Consider the following 14,215-nt stretch of genomic DNA (forward strand, 5'->3'; position numbering starts at 1 on the left):
CATGGATTGCATTGAAGTGTTCATTGACAGTCATATATGTTTTGTCCACCCATGTTAAGAGTGTGACACGGTTTATATGCTTGTGAGGAGGCCTATAAGGTACCAACTCTACTGGTCCGTCCATTGCTGCACCATTCCAGAGTCAATGTACCTCGACGCTGCTCGTTTACAGTCTTGCTCTTGGCCTATACGGCGCGTCGTTCGTGTTGAGCGTGAGCACGAGCCCCTGCAGAAGCAAAAGCGCTAGCTCGCGGTTGCTTGGCGCAAGGCCGATCTTACTCCCAGACCACACGCCGAGCGAATCGACACAGGTCCAGAAAGTGCCCGTGCGCAGCTTTTTATGGTTATCAGATTCACGTGAGGTCTCCTTCATTTTATCCTGAAGGCAGTGCCTTCCAACATCGAGACTTGATAGAGGGTCATATTGGCGCACCGGCCTTCAGACTGCTAAAGCCAACTGGTGCAGTAAGCACAGAGTGAGCTGAAGTACCGTAGACATGGACAATAAGCACAGCTTAGAGTGCCTAGTCAGGAACCGCTGGGCCTTGTTTCTGTCAACCTGCTCGTAAAAAAGGCGAACACAGCAGGAGCAAGTTAGTGTTGCTGCGGATTCTGATTCTATCCGGATAGAATCCAATCTGGTCTGATGGGTCGCCAATCCGTTCAATCCAGATGGGCACGGATTCAAGCTGGATAACTCATTGCAACCCACTCGGAGAATGCTGACTCAGGCGCCATCCATCAATTCCAGGTCGACGCAGTCATGCAAGACTGCACGAGAATGCATCGCGTCCATGGTAAGTGTTTCTTGTGTTTTGATTCATTGCCTGTAGCTGTGTTTGCCCCCTTTCACCTCCGTTATTTCCTGAGGTTGTTGCTAGAGTAACATGACAGATCAATATATTTATTTGAAAAAATCACACAAGACCTGATTACTGTACGAGCTACTGCCCAGGGACCAGGGCAGCCGGTATGTTTCTTTCAACTTGAAACAACAAGCGACTCAAGCTACACTTCACAGGTCAATAATCTGGCTCCCGAGTGTGAAGTATACAGTGCACTCTGCGCGTTTTTCTCTCTCTGGTGCTCAGCTATAATACATCAGGTGCAGCTGTGTCAAACAAGCCCACCGGTTCTCATTCTCAGCCTCAAACCCATGCTATGAGCCAGGCCCAGCAACGAGAAGACCCCATTAGTCGTCCCCACCTGCCTGTGACTCCCTACTGGCACCACTCAGCCTATCCGCACCTACTTCAACCTGCCGGTCCACATCTTCACAGTCAGCCCTCTCTTTTTGTTTTAGCTGCACTGACACCTCAGAACCCCGGGCTGGCTGTCTCAGTGTCAGCCCAGTCACCTCCGCAGCCAGTACAAGCACCGAAGTGGAAACACGGACGCAGTGAGGGTGCAGCACCGCCATCAAATCAATGCATCAATCGGCCAGCTGCACAAATATCTGAGCATTGCACAGAAAAGCAAAGCATATGCTGTCGCAATAGGTGAGCGCCATATTTTTCTTAATGGAAAATTTGTTGTACCAAGCCTTTTTTTTTCAGTTGTACACCCTGGTTTCAAATTTACCTGGATAGACAAGCACTAGACAGCCAAGGAGGCTGCGGATGCACAGCACTGGCTTCAAGAAGCGGTGCATAGATCTCCTCGTTGTACATATACGCTAAACTTACTCCTGGGTGTATTACTTATAAATGCTTGAATCTCAGCGACAGCTTTGTTCTTCACAGTTCAATCTTCCCCCCAGTGGCCCGTCTCCACCATCATCCCAGAGTTTCACAGCTCGCTCACAGGCTCATGGTGTAGGCTGCATCCGCGCATTGCTCCGAGAACTCTCTGATGAGTCTGTAAGCACCTCAGCTACAGCTCAAAGGAGCAGTGTACAGTCCGAGGCAGCCACCATCGAGCCAGATGTGAATGATAGTCACATTTTGGAGACAGATTATGCCCACGCCATTGAGGAAGAGGCAACTCGGTATGAGAAGGGGGGTGCTCTCCCTGACACTGAAACAGGGCTGGGCTTTGATATCTGTCACACCTGGCGGGTATGTCACTGCAGTGCATTATCTTACTGTCGCTCACTACGTTACAGGTCAATCAATATCGCTTTCCTCTGATCTATCACGTCACACTGGATATTCTGCCCGTGCAAGCTTCTGCTGTCCCGTGCGAGCGTGTCTTCTCATTGAGAAAGGAGATGGATACTCTCCGAAGGATTAATTTGTCCCCTGAAGTGATGGGGGGGCTTCAAATTCTGAAGCATTTGTATCTGCGGCAGCGCGGTGAGAGGCGGCAGGCTGGCTTCTGAGGGTGATCTGGCACCGGCAGTCTCAGTAGAACAAAAATTGATAGAATGGTTGCAGAAGGCCATGTGAACGAACTAGAGAAGCTATTAATGAGACTGAATCCTAATAATTTACTAATACATCTGCTACGCTGTCCCCACTTGAGCCTCGCCAGTCTCCGTCTGCTCAGTGAGTACAGTTGCCTACCATATTTAGTGTCTTTGTCAGCTTTCCCACAACCTGCCAGATTATCTGGCGGCCAACTCATCATTATCCGCCACATGCGGATAATGCCGGATTTTGGACCGGTCCAACTCGTGGCTCATCCGCGGCAACACTAGAGCGAGTTCGGGAAAGAAGTCAAAACGTGCTTATGTAAGCGCATCAGGCCACATAAGCGCCAACATATGGGTAGCTTCACTTCAACGTTCAGTCCCATTGGCTCAATATCCCACAGCTTCCCAGCAGCAAAATTCCAGATGAATAACGGTCCCCAAGTGGCTCGAGATATAAGAAGGCTGCAGCGCGAGAGAAAAAAGCAGCAGATCCCGGACTGGGAGTGTCTTAAGAAGCATTACAACTTCATCTTCAACAAACCTCAGGCTGAAGGAACCGGAGATGGACAGAGTAGATTTATGGTGACTCAGCCATGTCTTCTTGTACACCGGCTATTTGCTCACTGATTTCGGTTTGCCAGCCGGTGTCATGCACCATAATTATAAGTATAGGAAAACTAAAGGAATAATAGGTATTCAAATCAAAAAGAAACCGCTTACTCAGAGCTGCAAACTTCTTAGTAATCTAGAAACTATGCTTAGTAAAGATCTATGCTCAACAGCTATGAATTACCAAAATATAGTAATACTCTAACAAACATTAGTAATAGCTTACCAATACATTAGTAAAACAGACAGAAGGCTGACTAATACAGACAAAATGCTTATTAATAAAAGTAGAAGTAGCTTAGTAATTACAGTAGAATAGAAGAGCCAGTTTTGCTATTGGCTAAGGAACAACAGGCTGAAAGGTATAAATAGGAGAGGTTCTCTGAGAGCAAAAAGACACGAACACACCAACCCACCAAGCACTACACACACTCTCAAGGATTTAGCTAGCAGCAAACCTGCAGTTAATCCCCTAAGCTCTTTAGCTCTCAGAGAATAGACTCCTTTCTTTAAAGCCTAGGAAATTCCTTAAGCACAGTAGAGCCTCTGACTTTCAAATAACCTGAAGGGAAACGCCCTTGGTATAGTGCACGAGTTCACTATTTGACTAACCCTAGACTGCGAGAGCTAGTGGCATCATTATTTGAGACTGTGGTACGTCTCCTGTAGAGCTTACAGTAATTAGACTAGCAGTAAAGAGATTAAATCTATTCTTGATCTTTAACTCTAAATTGGAAGCTTCAGACTGCTTCAAGTTATACAAATCCTCTAAGGACATTAAATTGTCCTTACTAGCCAAAGCTTACTAAGTTAACTAAGACATTAACTTGTCTTTGTTACCCCCTTTTCTTACTTATCTAAAAACCCTATTTTACTAACCCAAGTAGCTAGTCTTTAAGCTACTAACCAAACCTCCTTACAGCCCATCTTCTAAGATTCTTTAAAAAGTCCCTTGTAAACAGGCAAGTGAGGCTTTAGAGTACTTAAGCAGATTAGTAGGTGGTCTTTAAATTAGTCCTCCACGAACACCAGGATAGCTTGGTTGAAAGGCTAACCCAGTGAACCCTGGAAAGAAAAGATTGGGAAAAACCAAATCTAAGTATTCAATACTATACCCTTCTTGCTTTTAGTTTAGAACAGACCAAAACTCCATTCTCTTTTATTAAAAAGTAGCCTTCTAGAATTTCTCCTAGAATCTTCTTTATACCAAACCTCATTTTTATTTTTTACTTACTTTTCTTATCCTAACCTTTTCTTTACGACATCGTACGAGATGAAGGTGCCCATCGCGAAGCTGCGTTGCGCATGAAGGTCGCAGGCCTGCAGGGCAAATTTTCCACGCTGCAGACGAAGGCCGCTTTGCTGAACAGGACAACCGCAGCGGTGCGCATAGAGGCAGGGGAGGAGGAAGCGAGCCAGCTTGCAGAGATCGCGCACTTGCATGGCGAAAACGCGAAACTGCACGTTGAATATGTGAAGCTGGGCACCGATTTTGCCAATATGTGCACCAAGACATCCAACCTAGTCTCCAGGAACGCGGACATGCAATCCGAGATCTTTTCCCTGCGCTCGAATCCTGCAAGCTCGCAGCTCACTGCGTCTAGCTTGTCGTCGCATGGTGGGCCTTCTACGGCAAGTACCAACTAGTGATGTGCGGGCCCGGCTTGGGCTCAAAGCCCGGGCTTGGGCTTGTGGCGACACCAAGCCGAGCCCTGAGCCTGAGCCAAGCCTGAGCCCGGCCCAAGCCGTGGGCTTAAGCCCGGGCTTGCCAAGCTTAAGACAAGTATTTATATGCTACGAAAGTGAGCATATTTATATGTGATAGGCTGCTATTGCATGTACCCACCGTACTGCAGCCTCCAGAGGGCATGCGACCGCGCTACAAGTCATGTTATGACACGGTTCGCGAAGGGGCGCCTACAGCGAACACCAGGCAGTGGCGCACAATTGCGCCTAGTCACACTAGCAGGGACCGCCCAGTCCGGCAAGTCAAAGTTTTGTCTCGTATGTGTATATAAAGTCGTTCTTACCATATTTTGAGCCCAGAGAACAGCAACACATTTGGTGTCAGAACTGGACGATTATGTCATTGCCCTGTATAGACTAATGGGGATATTATCACATGATCCCTCTATTATCTTGTAGTAATACGATATCTGATTACTCATGCTTAGTATACATGCTTACGCTCACAGTACTATAGGTCTTATAGCGGTATCAGAGGTCCTCACTCACATGTATATATACTGGCCCTGTAGCACAGAATAAAGCAAGAGTTCAGTCGCACTTTCACAGGTTATGAGCCCCGGCCTCACGGCCAATCTACCCCCACTCTACTAGTCTCATTGCTGAAGAAGACCCCTCGGGAAACCCCGGTCCCCTTCACCCAGTTTAAACAAAGTTTATCCATGCAGTTTACGAGTAAGTCTCATTGTGTGCTAGTGGCAGACAGAGCGCTTACGCGTTCATTCCTGCGTAATTTCTAGTGCCAAAGGATTTACCCGCTCATCCCCCTCACTCCGTTTTCCAGCAGTACAAGCACTCCGCCGGCTACGCGCCCGCCTCCGGCAATGCCAACGACCCTGTCGAGGCTGTCCTGTATGGTAAACACCGCGGCAAAGAACTACGCCCGCCGACTCCAGCGCTCACTCTCCCGTTCCCACCAAACTCACACGAGGGTAGGCGTCTATGTCGCGAACAGTTCCGCGAGCGCTACGCGACCGACAAGGCCGACTTTGAGCAGCGTCTAGCTGCACGTGAAATCAAACAGGCACGCGAACGGATTCTCGCCGATCCGTCAAAGCCGACACTCGAGCAGCGTTTCGCTGCCATCCCACCGGCGACACATATGCCGATCGCCCCGAAGCCGATACTCATCGACTTCGACAAGCACACTCCTGCTGACCTTGTCCGCATCTTCACACCGAAGTTTGACGGTACGCTCAAACGCCTCGACGTCTTCGAGACTCTCGAGCTCGACGACCTCAACTCCGACCGAGTCCGCAATCTCTGCCGACTCATTGAACAGCTCACGCGCATCAAGCACTGTCTAGCGGATGTCTGTAATGTCGTCAAATACGAGGAGTGGCGCAAGTGGGAATTAGGGTGCAGAGAAATAGGGGATATCTTGTTCAAAGGGCTACGTAAGAACAAAGCCCGGATTGTACAAGCGCTCAGCGCAGTTTACGTGAATGGATATTTTGACGCGGTTAGGTTTTACGAGAACAAGTAGATACTTTGTATACAACGCTATTGTAACAATCAGAAGAAAGTTCTACTCGAAAACCTGACTACTGTGTGTTTATTCTAAGCGACAACAAGAGTCGTAGTTTAACTGGTCCCTTCGTTTAAATCCCAACTCTATCCACCTCTCGGCTAAATCGGCTTAGCTGGGATAAGTGGTTCGCTCAACAGTGTTCACAATCACTACCTCTCAGGAGACAAATACAGTACCTGAAACCGTAGAGACAAAACAGGAAACCGTCGCAGAATTCAGACAGTGACTGAATATCACAGACGACGTAGAAACTCCGTGGGAATCATTAACAACACACGAACAATACGTCGAGTTGTTATTAACTCCGCATTACTTCAATTACGTCCAACAACCTCCAACATATAACGCGTCAGCAGAGTTAAGAAACCACGAAGACGATATAATACATATCTTCTTTCCCACATCCTCCGATACATATTCAGAATCATATGCCTGTTACCTAGAACAGGAAGACATTGCGGAAGATCTATATTATAGACCAATACACCAGCTATACGATCTTGCATTCTTGGAAGAAGATTGGGAATCACTTCGAGCGACACAAGCCGAATCATACGAGCTCGATCTCAGTGACTTCTTTTACGATGTCAGATTAACACCAAAGGAACGTGAAACACTCTACGCATACACTTGCCTCCTCTTCATACATGATAACAATGTCATCCTCTTCTGACCCGACCAAGCTCGCTACCTCAACCATCCCACAATTCGACGGCACCAACTACAAAAAGTGGTCCGACGCGATCCGAGCCTTCCTGCGTTACCAGGGAGTCTGGTACTTAATCCAGAGATACGGTTCCACAGCGACCGTACCAGTCCCTAGTCTTGCCAGACCAATAGCTGCGACAGGCACACCCACAGCTACAGAAATCGCAGCTCAAGCTGCATGGGATGAGAAAAATGACAAGGCGCTGGGCATCATCCAGCTCTATGTCGCGCGGAACCTTCCTCATCTCATCGATGACAAGTTCTTGGCCCTGGACGCATGGACCGCGATCAAGGCCGGTTACAAAAAACCCAGAGTGGTAGGTGCATTCGTTGCCTTCCAGAAGCTGTTCAATGCACAGCTCTCTGACAGCTCCGCGCTCAGCCCACAACTCGACACGCTCACAGAGCAGTCCAACCAAGTCAACACGGTGGGAATAGAGGTCAAACCTCAGCTTCTTGCTCTGCTGATGATCAATGCTCTCCCCAAGTCGTACCAGACCATTGCTGGTACCATTCTCACTACGCAGACTGATGTTACGCTGCTCACAGCGGCGCTCATCAAGCCCAAAATTTTCGAGGAGGAACAGCGCTGCGTCGCGAATCGCACTCAAATTGCGCGTGTCTCGAAGGCGCCTCTTCTTGACAAGAAATGTGAGAAGTGTGGTCGCAAGAATCACACGACGGAGCAGCACTGGGACACAAAGCCAGCGAATTCTGGCTCGAGTTCCGGTAACGGCAACAATACGCAGCAGCAGCAGCAGGGTGGCAGAAAGCGCAAGAAGGGAAAAGGAAAGAGCAAAGCAAAGGACAATACCGCGACGACCACGCAGACTGTAAATACCATACGATTAGTCGATGTACCACTAGTAGCTAAGATTGAGGAGGAATCCATCTCTGTTTCTCTTTATGCTACGGGTGTCAAGTCTAAGTGGATGATTGACAGTGGTTGTACAACACATGTCACACCGTACAAAACTGACTTTATTCGGTATCATGAATTCCCTAAGCCAGATCATGCACACACGGCCGGTAAAGGTCAGACTATCGAAATCAAAGGTCATGGTGAAATCGCTCTGCAACATCGTCTCACAGATGGACGAATTCAACATATCCGGTTAGAAACCGTATTATACGTACCGGAAGCAGCAGAACGGTTCTTTGCACCCAGAATGCCACTCAATAACGGTCACCGTATTGAGATGGATGGCAAGAAGTTTAAATTACTCCGCGGGTCAGACCCAACACAGTGAACAGTTTTAATGGAGGGCGAATATGAAAAGTCGTCAGGTTTATATTGGCTAGAAGCTGAAGTCCTCACTAGGACTAGCAAGATTAAGCCAGGAACATTAATGTCGGTCAAATCTGACGATCCATATACCTTGTGGCACCGTCGCTTCGGACACGCCGGGAAGAAATCAGTTGTTCAACTGCCTGGCAATGTCAAAGGCATCCCAGACAAAATCTCAGCTCCAACCAGGGATACTCCCTGTGATGGGTGCAAATTCGGGAAGTCTCGTCGCGATGCTTTTCCTGCGTCTGACAGTCGTGCAGATCATCCCCTCGACTTAATTCACATGGATCTTGTCAAATATCCGTCGTTATCACTCGACGGGTACAAGTTTGCCCTCACCACCCTCGACGACTATTCCTCATTTGGTTTAGTCTGGTATCTGAAACGGAAGTCTGATGCCTTATCTGCCTTCAAGCAATTCGTTGCTTGGGTGGAAACACAGGCCAAGCGAAAGCTTAAGGCTATACGTTCGGACCGTGGGGGGGAGTTTTTAGGACGCGAATTCAACGATTTCCTAGCAGAACGCGGAATAGAGCGCCAACTATCAGTGGCGCGGACACCACAACAGAACAGCAGAGCAGAACGCTGGCAACAGACCATTCAAAATAAGGCAGAAGCTATGTGACATCACGCTGGCATGACGTCTGGGTTCTGGAAGCTAGCATTGGAAACAGCAGTACATATATACAATTGACAACCTCTGCGCCGTCACCAATGGAAGCCGCCCATCACTAAATGGAACGGCACTGTTCCAGACGTATCGTACTTTCAAGTATGGGGCTGCAAAGCCTACGTCCACACACATAAGGATGCGAGGGTCAATAAGCTACAGCCAAAGGCTAAAGTTATGATCTTCGTCGGGTACAAAATCGGTACAAAGGGTTACCAATTCTGGGATCCAACTGCCTGGACCATCGTTGTGTCACGCGACATCACCTTCGATGAGTCTTCCTTTCCCAAGCGAAACAAAAGGCCTCGTGAGCCTGGAACATCTCAAGATCCAATTCCACCTGTCCTACCCGATCAGCCGAACCCGGACCTAACCAGTCCGGATGACTTCACGCCTGATGATCAATCTCCCGACAACGCACATCCACAACCGCGGCAAGATGAACCGCAACAACAGGATGATGATGAAGTCAATGACGATCCAGCCGATCGTTATGAACAATATTGAAGCTCAACTCTGGAACCATACGAGCATCCGGAGATACCATTTGTTCCCGGTCCACCTCCTGGACAACCTCCACCTCAGAGAGAACAATATTGTCCTCGTCAGAGCGGACAAGCTGGTCCATCTTGTCAGGCAGCACCACCTGCTCCTGATATTAGGCAATGATGGAATCTCGAACCACAACCTGTGCCACATCCGGCCAGACCACAGCGCGAGAATGCAGGCCAACGCCGTGTTCCTGACAATAGCTATGGTGACGTCCTGCCCACTGAAGCATGGCGTCAACAGGAACGAGATATCCAACGTGATCAACGAGAAGAACGAGAAGCACGTGAACAACGTGAAGCCTCTCCAATGGAAGTCGATGATCAACTCCATCGGAATTTATTCCAATGGATATGTCATGCTCACCAACCTGACCCCACTACGTACCGCAAAGCAATGTCTCGCCCAGATGCGAAACAGTGGGAGATCGCAATGAAAGAGGAACTCAAGTCTCAGGAGGAGAATTTCACATGGATTCTGGTCAACAGACCAAATAACCGGAGAATTGTAAAATGCAAATGGGTTTATGTGATCAAGCCCGGCGGCCGATACAAAGCACGTCTTGTGGCCAAAGGATTCACACAGATAGAGGGGATAGATTTTCAGGAAACCTTCTCTCCCATCGCACGTTATGAAGCTATACGCTTCTTACTCGCACATGCCGCACTCGAAGATTGGGAAATTGAGGCAATGGATATCAAAACGGCCTTCCTGTATGGCGAGCTTGACGAGGAGATTTACATGGAACAACCAGAAGGCTTTGTGAAGAAAGGACAAGAAAAGATGGTGTGTCGATTGAAGAAGGCTATCTATGGCTTACGCCAAGCCTCATGCACCTGGAACGAGAAGCTACACACTACGCTACTCGAAAATGGATTCAAACGCACACACTCAGACGCTGGCATTTATGTTTATCATCACGACAAAGTCGAAGTTTACCTCATAGTTTACGTCGACGACCTTCTACCAATGGGTCCAAGTTTACCCGAGATCCAACGAGTCAAGAAAGTTCTTGCAGAGAAATTCCAAATGCGAGATCTTGGAGCCGCTGGTACATTCCTTGGAATGCGGATCACTCGTGATAGAAACAACAAGCGTCTGGAAATCGACCAACAGTCGTATACCGAAGGAATCCTATCTTGGTTCCAGATGCACAACTCAAAACCTTGCCGTGCACCGCTGCCTGAAGGCATACATCTCAAGAAAGCTGCGGAAACATATACCGCTACAGACGCACTCCGCCATAACTATCAGTCAATGATTGGTAGTCTCATCTATTTGATGATTGGTTCATGACCCGACATCGCCTGGGAAGTCACACAACTCTCACAGTACATGCAAAACCCTACGTCACAGCACGTGGAAGCTGCGAAGCACATCTCCCAGTATCTCCGTCATACTACCGAGTATCGTATTCGGTACTCTGGCTCAAATCAGTCAGGTTTGATAGGGTATTCCGACACAGACTGGGGCGAAAATCGGGATAACTGGCGATCAACAACTGGTTTTGTTTTCCTAATGGCCGACGGAGCAGTCACATGGGCATGTCGGATGCAGAAGATGGTGGCAAGATCATTGACAGAAGCCAAATATATGGCACTCTCGGAGGCATGCTCTGAGTTAGCCTGGCTAACGTCACTCCAAAAAGAGTTAGGTTACTTTCCTACTGCACCACCACCTTTGGTAGCAGACAAACAAGGAGGAATCTTTCTCGCAGTCAATCCCACGTCGACATTCGATATCACTTCATACGCGAATACGTAGAAGAGAAACGAGTGGATATAGTCTACGTTATTACGGACGAAATGATTGCCGACACGTTAACGAAGCCACTTGGTGCAACGAAATTCGAGCATTTCCGGTCTATGCTAGGCTTGGTCTTCAGTAGATTAGGCAATAACTAGTCGAGTGGGAGTGCCAGAACTGGGCGATTACATCATTGCCCTGTATGGACTAATGGGGATATCATCACATGATCCCTCTATTATCTTGTAGTAATACGATATCTGATTACTCATGCTTAGTATACATGCTTACGCTCACAGTACCATAGGTCTTATAGTGGTATCAGAGGTCCTCACTCACATGTATATATACTGGCCCTGTAGCACAGAATAAAGCAAGAGTTCAGTCGCACTTTCACATTTGGTGCACCCAAGCCTGGGCTTTCGGGCCGGGCTTGGGCTTGACTACGCTCCGAGCCCAGCCTTGAGACCGCTGCCAGGCTTAGCTTGGGTCAGGCTTTTTGGGCCGGGCTTGGCAGGCTCGCGGGCTTTGAGGCCCGGCCCGCACATCACTAGTACCAACATAGCAGGTAGCTCGTGGACGACTCGTATCAAGGTCGAGGAGAGGTGAAGGTGGATCTTGGTAATGGAAGAGAACACATAGCCCCGAGCTCACGACCCTCTCGTTCAGTTGATTCAGCTTTCTTGGAATGTGTTGTCATCTTTTCTTTCCATGTACGAGCCGCAATTGAGGAAAATATGTCTGCTATATGCCATGTAAAGTACAGTTGCGGGCAAGCAAAGTCGACCATTAGTAGGATGGGGGACGAAATCAAATTTTCTGGGCTAAACGGAATGCAGGAACAGACTCAGCAAGGCGAAAGGAGCTCGGAAATGCGTCTCCGAAGTTTTTCGCACTGCAAAATAGCGCCGGCGAATTCTTTTGACCTTTTCGTCGCCGTACGAAAGGCACTTTGGGCCCCAGCAGGAGACTTCTTGGGTGGGAAGTAAATTAGTAGAACACATAGCTGGGCGGATCGGAGATACTCCTCGGATCAACGATCTCTCGGCATTACCCGGCGGTCTGAAAGAGGCATGTCTCGTCAAAGCATCTTTACATAATCCCAGACCGTCGCATTCCCCCTCGCGCGTCTCTTGCTCCTTCTTCTCGGCGTCCGTCTCCCTTTACGTGACCGAAAATCGTCTCCCCGTGGATATGTACCCAACTTCAATTGCGCTTGGAGTACGGCGGCGACAAAACACCCGAACTGTCGAGAATCCTTGCGATTCGGAAGCGCGTGCGTACCATATGCCACAAACTAGACGCCTATCTCATTGTTCAGTAGAATGCCGGTCAGGCGATATAAGCGTATATTCTCTGCAGACCCCACACCTTCATCAACTAGTGCGCCTCTACCATGACCACTCGTCAAACGAAGACAATCACCTCTGCGGACGGCACCCGCATCTATGCCCTCGCTGGTGGTGACCCCAGCAAACCTGCCCTCATCTGCATACACGGCTTTGCCTCGACCTCGTTCGCTTTCAGCAAGCAGTTCGAAAACCCCGCGCTCCTCAGCAAAGTCTTCCTCGTTGCATACGACATCCGCGGCAGTGGGCAGAGCGACAAGCCTGTGGAGGCCGAAGCGTACGACGGCGCGCGGCTTGCAGGGGACTTCAAGGCCGTGTGCGACGCGTTCGGCATCGTGAGACCTGTGCTGCTCGGGTGGAGCCTCGGCGGTACGTGTATACGCTTACACTTTGCCGCGCGGCGCCGCTAACCGCCCTCTGCGCCTAGGCACGGCGTTCAACAGCGTCGCGGGCCACCTCCCGCCGGGGTACGTCCGTGGAGTGATCTACAGCGGCGGTGCAATTCCGACGCGCGCGATCCATGCGGATTACGCGTCCGAATGGCTCAAGCGCATCCTGCCAGAGCTGCTCAGCACGGACACGACCGTCATGTCGCGGGCGAGCATCGAGTTCGTCGACTGTCTTTTCGCGCGGCCAGAGCGAGTGCCTTATGAGGCCAAGGTGCGATGGCTTGGCGAAATCATGCTCGCGCCGCCGGCGACGCGCGTGCGCCTGGAAGCAGGGAGCCGCGCGCTTAACACCACGAAGTGGGAGACAGCGATCAAGAGTATGCGGCTGCTCGTCCTACAGGGGCGCGAGGACTGTTTCGCCGAGAACGACAAGATAGAGAAGCAACTCAAGGAGCGGTTCGGCGACCAGCTGCAGTTCGTGTGGATCGAGGGTGTAGGGCACATGCCGTTTTGGGAAAAGACAGAGGAGCACGACGCTGTCGTAGTAAGGTATATCGAGAGTTTGGGCGCATAGTGTACTAGAGGTATACTGCAACGCGAAATACGGACTGCTCGAAAACTCTGCACGAACAAGTATTTCACTTGAACATGCCTATCCTGGACCGACGATTTCTTGGCATTATTCGACTACAGTACGTGCGGTATAGTAATAGGTATGTCCTATGGAGTTCCTCAAAGCTATGCCTCCATCGAGTAGTACACCTACAATGACGTTTCGACTAGCTGATTCAAGCGAAGACAACTACCTCCGCCGAGAGCATGCGGACCTATGTCCTGGCCGCAAGAAGCAGAAAGCAAGCCTGGTTGCATGCATGGCTCCGCTTCAACTTCGTTCGCGTCCGACAAGCAGCCCAAGAACCTCGTGCTCAGCAGAGCTTTCCTTGTTGCATATGACGTTCGTGGAGACGGGAGAAGCGCGCGACATTCCCGAGAAACCCAGAGTGTACGATGAAGTACGGCCCACAGAGGACCATAACTTCAAGGCTGCATGTGATCTGTTCGGATCGCGTGAGTTGGAGTCGCGTCCCATCGTGCCCGGGTGAAGCTATGACATAATGGTGCGTATGTGCGTTTGCAACTGTGCTCTTGATTACTTGCATCTGCTTTGTGTCAACCTTAGTCAGCGTCCTAATCGTGTCCCGTCGCCGCTATATGTCATGCACGTGCTGCGGCGCGTATGCTCGCAGAGACCGCGAAGCTTGGCGGGCTACAGA

At 49.5% G+C, this 14,215-nt stretch overlaps 3 protein-coding genes across 3 annotated transcripts; all 3 read left to right on the top strand.

Annotated features, from left to right (window-relative positions):
• Positions 1-2,119: 2,119 nt before the first annotated feature.
• PHACADRAFT_66215 (uncharacterized protein) lies at positions 2,120-2,302 on the top strand (the record flags this gene model as incomplete). The annotated part of the gene is made up of 1 exon (XM_007399883.1): positions 2,120-2,302. A coding segment is annotated over one exon (183 nt), but the record flags the coding sequence as incomplete, so codon positions are not given.
• A 4,593-nt stretch (positions 2,303-6,895) lies between these two features.
• Positions 6,896-7,699, top strand: PHACADRAFT_72721 (uncharacterized protein; the record flags this gene model as incomplete). The annotated part of the gene is made up of 2 exons (XM_007399884.1): positions 6,896-7,276; positions 7,358-7,699. Coding segments are annotated over 2 exons (723 nt in total), but the record flags the coding sequence as incomplete, so codon positions are not given.
• Positions 7,700-12,569: 4,870 nt separating this feature from the next.
• PHACADRAFT_262679 (uncharacterized protein) lies at positions 12,570-13,594 on the top strand. The gene is made up of 2 exons (XM_007399885.1): positions 12,570-12,921; positions 12,980-13,594. The coding sequence occupies exons 1-2, from the start codon at positions 12,600-12,602 to the stop codon at positions 13,513-13,515; spliced, it is 858 nt and encodes a 285-aa protein (XP_007399947.1). The 5' UTR covers positions 12,570-12,599; the 3' UTR covers positions 13,516-13,594.
• The last annotated feature ends 621 nt before the right edge of the window (positions 13,595-14,215 follow it).

Source organism: Phanerochaete carnosa, assembly GCF_000300595.1.
Source record: "Phanerochaete carnosa HHB-10118-sp unplaced genomic scaffold PHACAscaffold_9, whole genome shotgun sequence".
In the NCBI taxonomy this organism is placed as follows: domain Eukaryota; kingdom Fungi; phylum Basidiomycota; class Agaricomycetes; order Polyporales; family Phanerochaetaceae; genus Phanerochaete; species Phanerochaete carnosa.

Bases quoted from the DNA above. Each gene is read 5' to 3' on its own strand.
- PHACADRAFT_262679 (XM_007399885.1), top strand. From the start codon at position 12,600: ATGACCACTCGTCAAACGAAGACAATCACCTCTGCGGACGGCACCCGC. The intron at 12,922-12,979 runs GTACGTGTATAC...CTCTGCGCCTAG, and splicing joins GCTCGGGTGGAGCCTCGGCG to GCACGGCGTTCAACAGCGTC.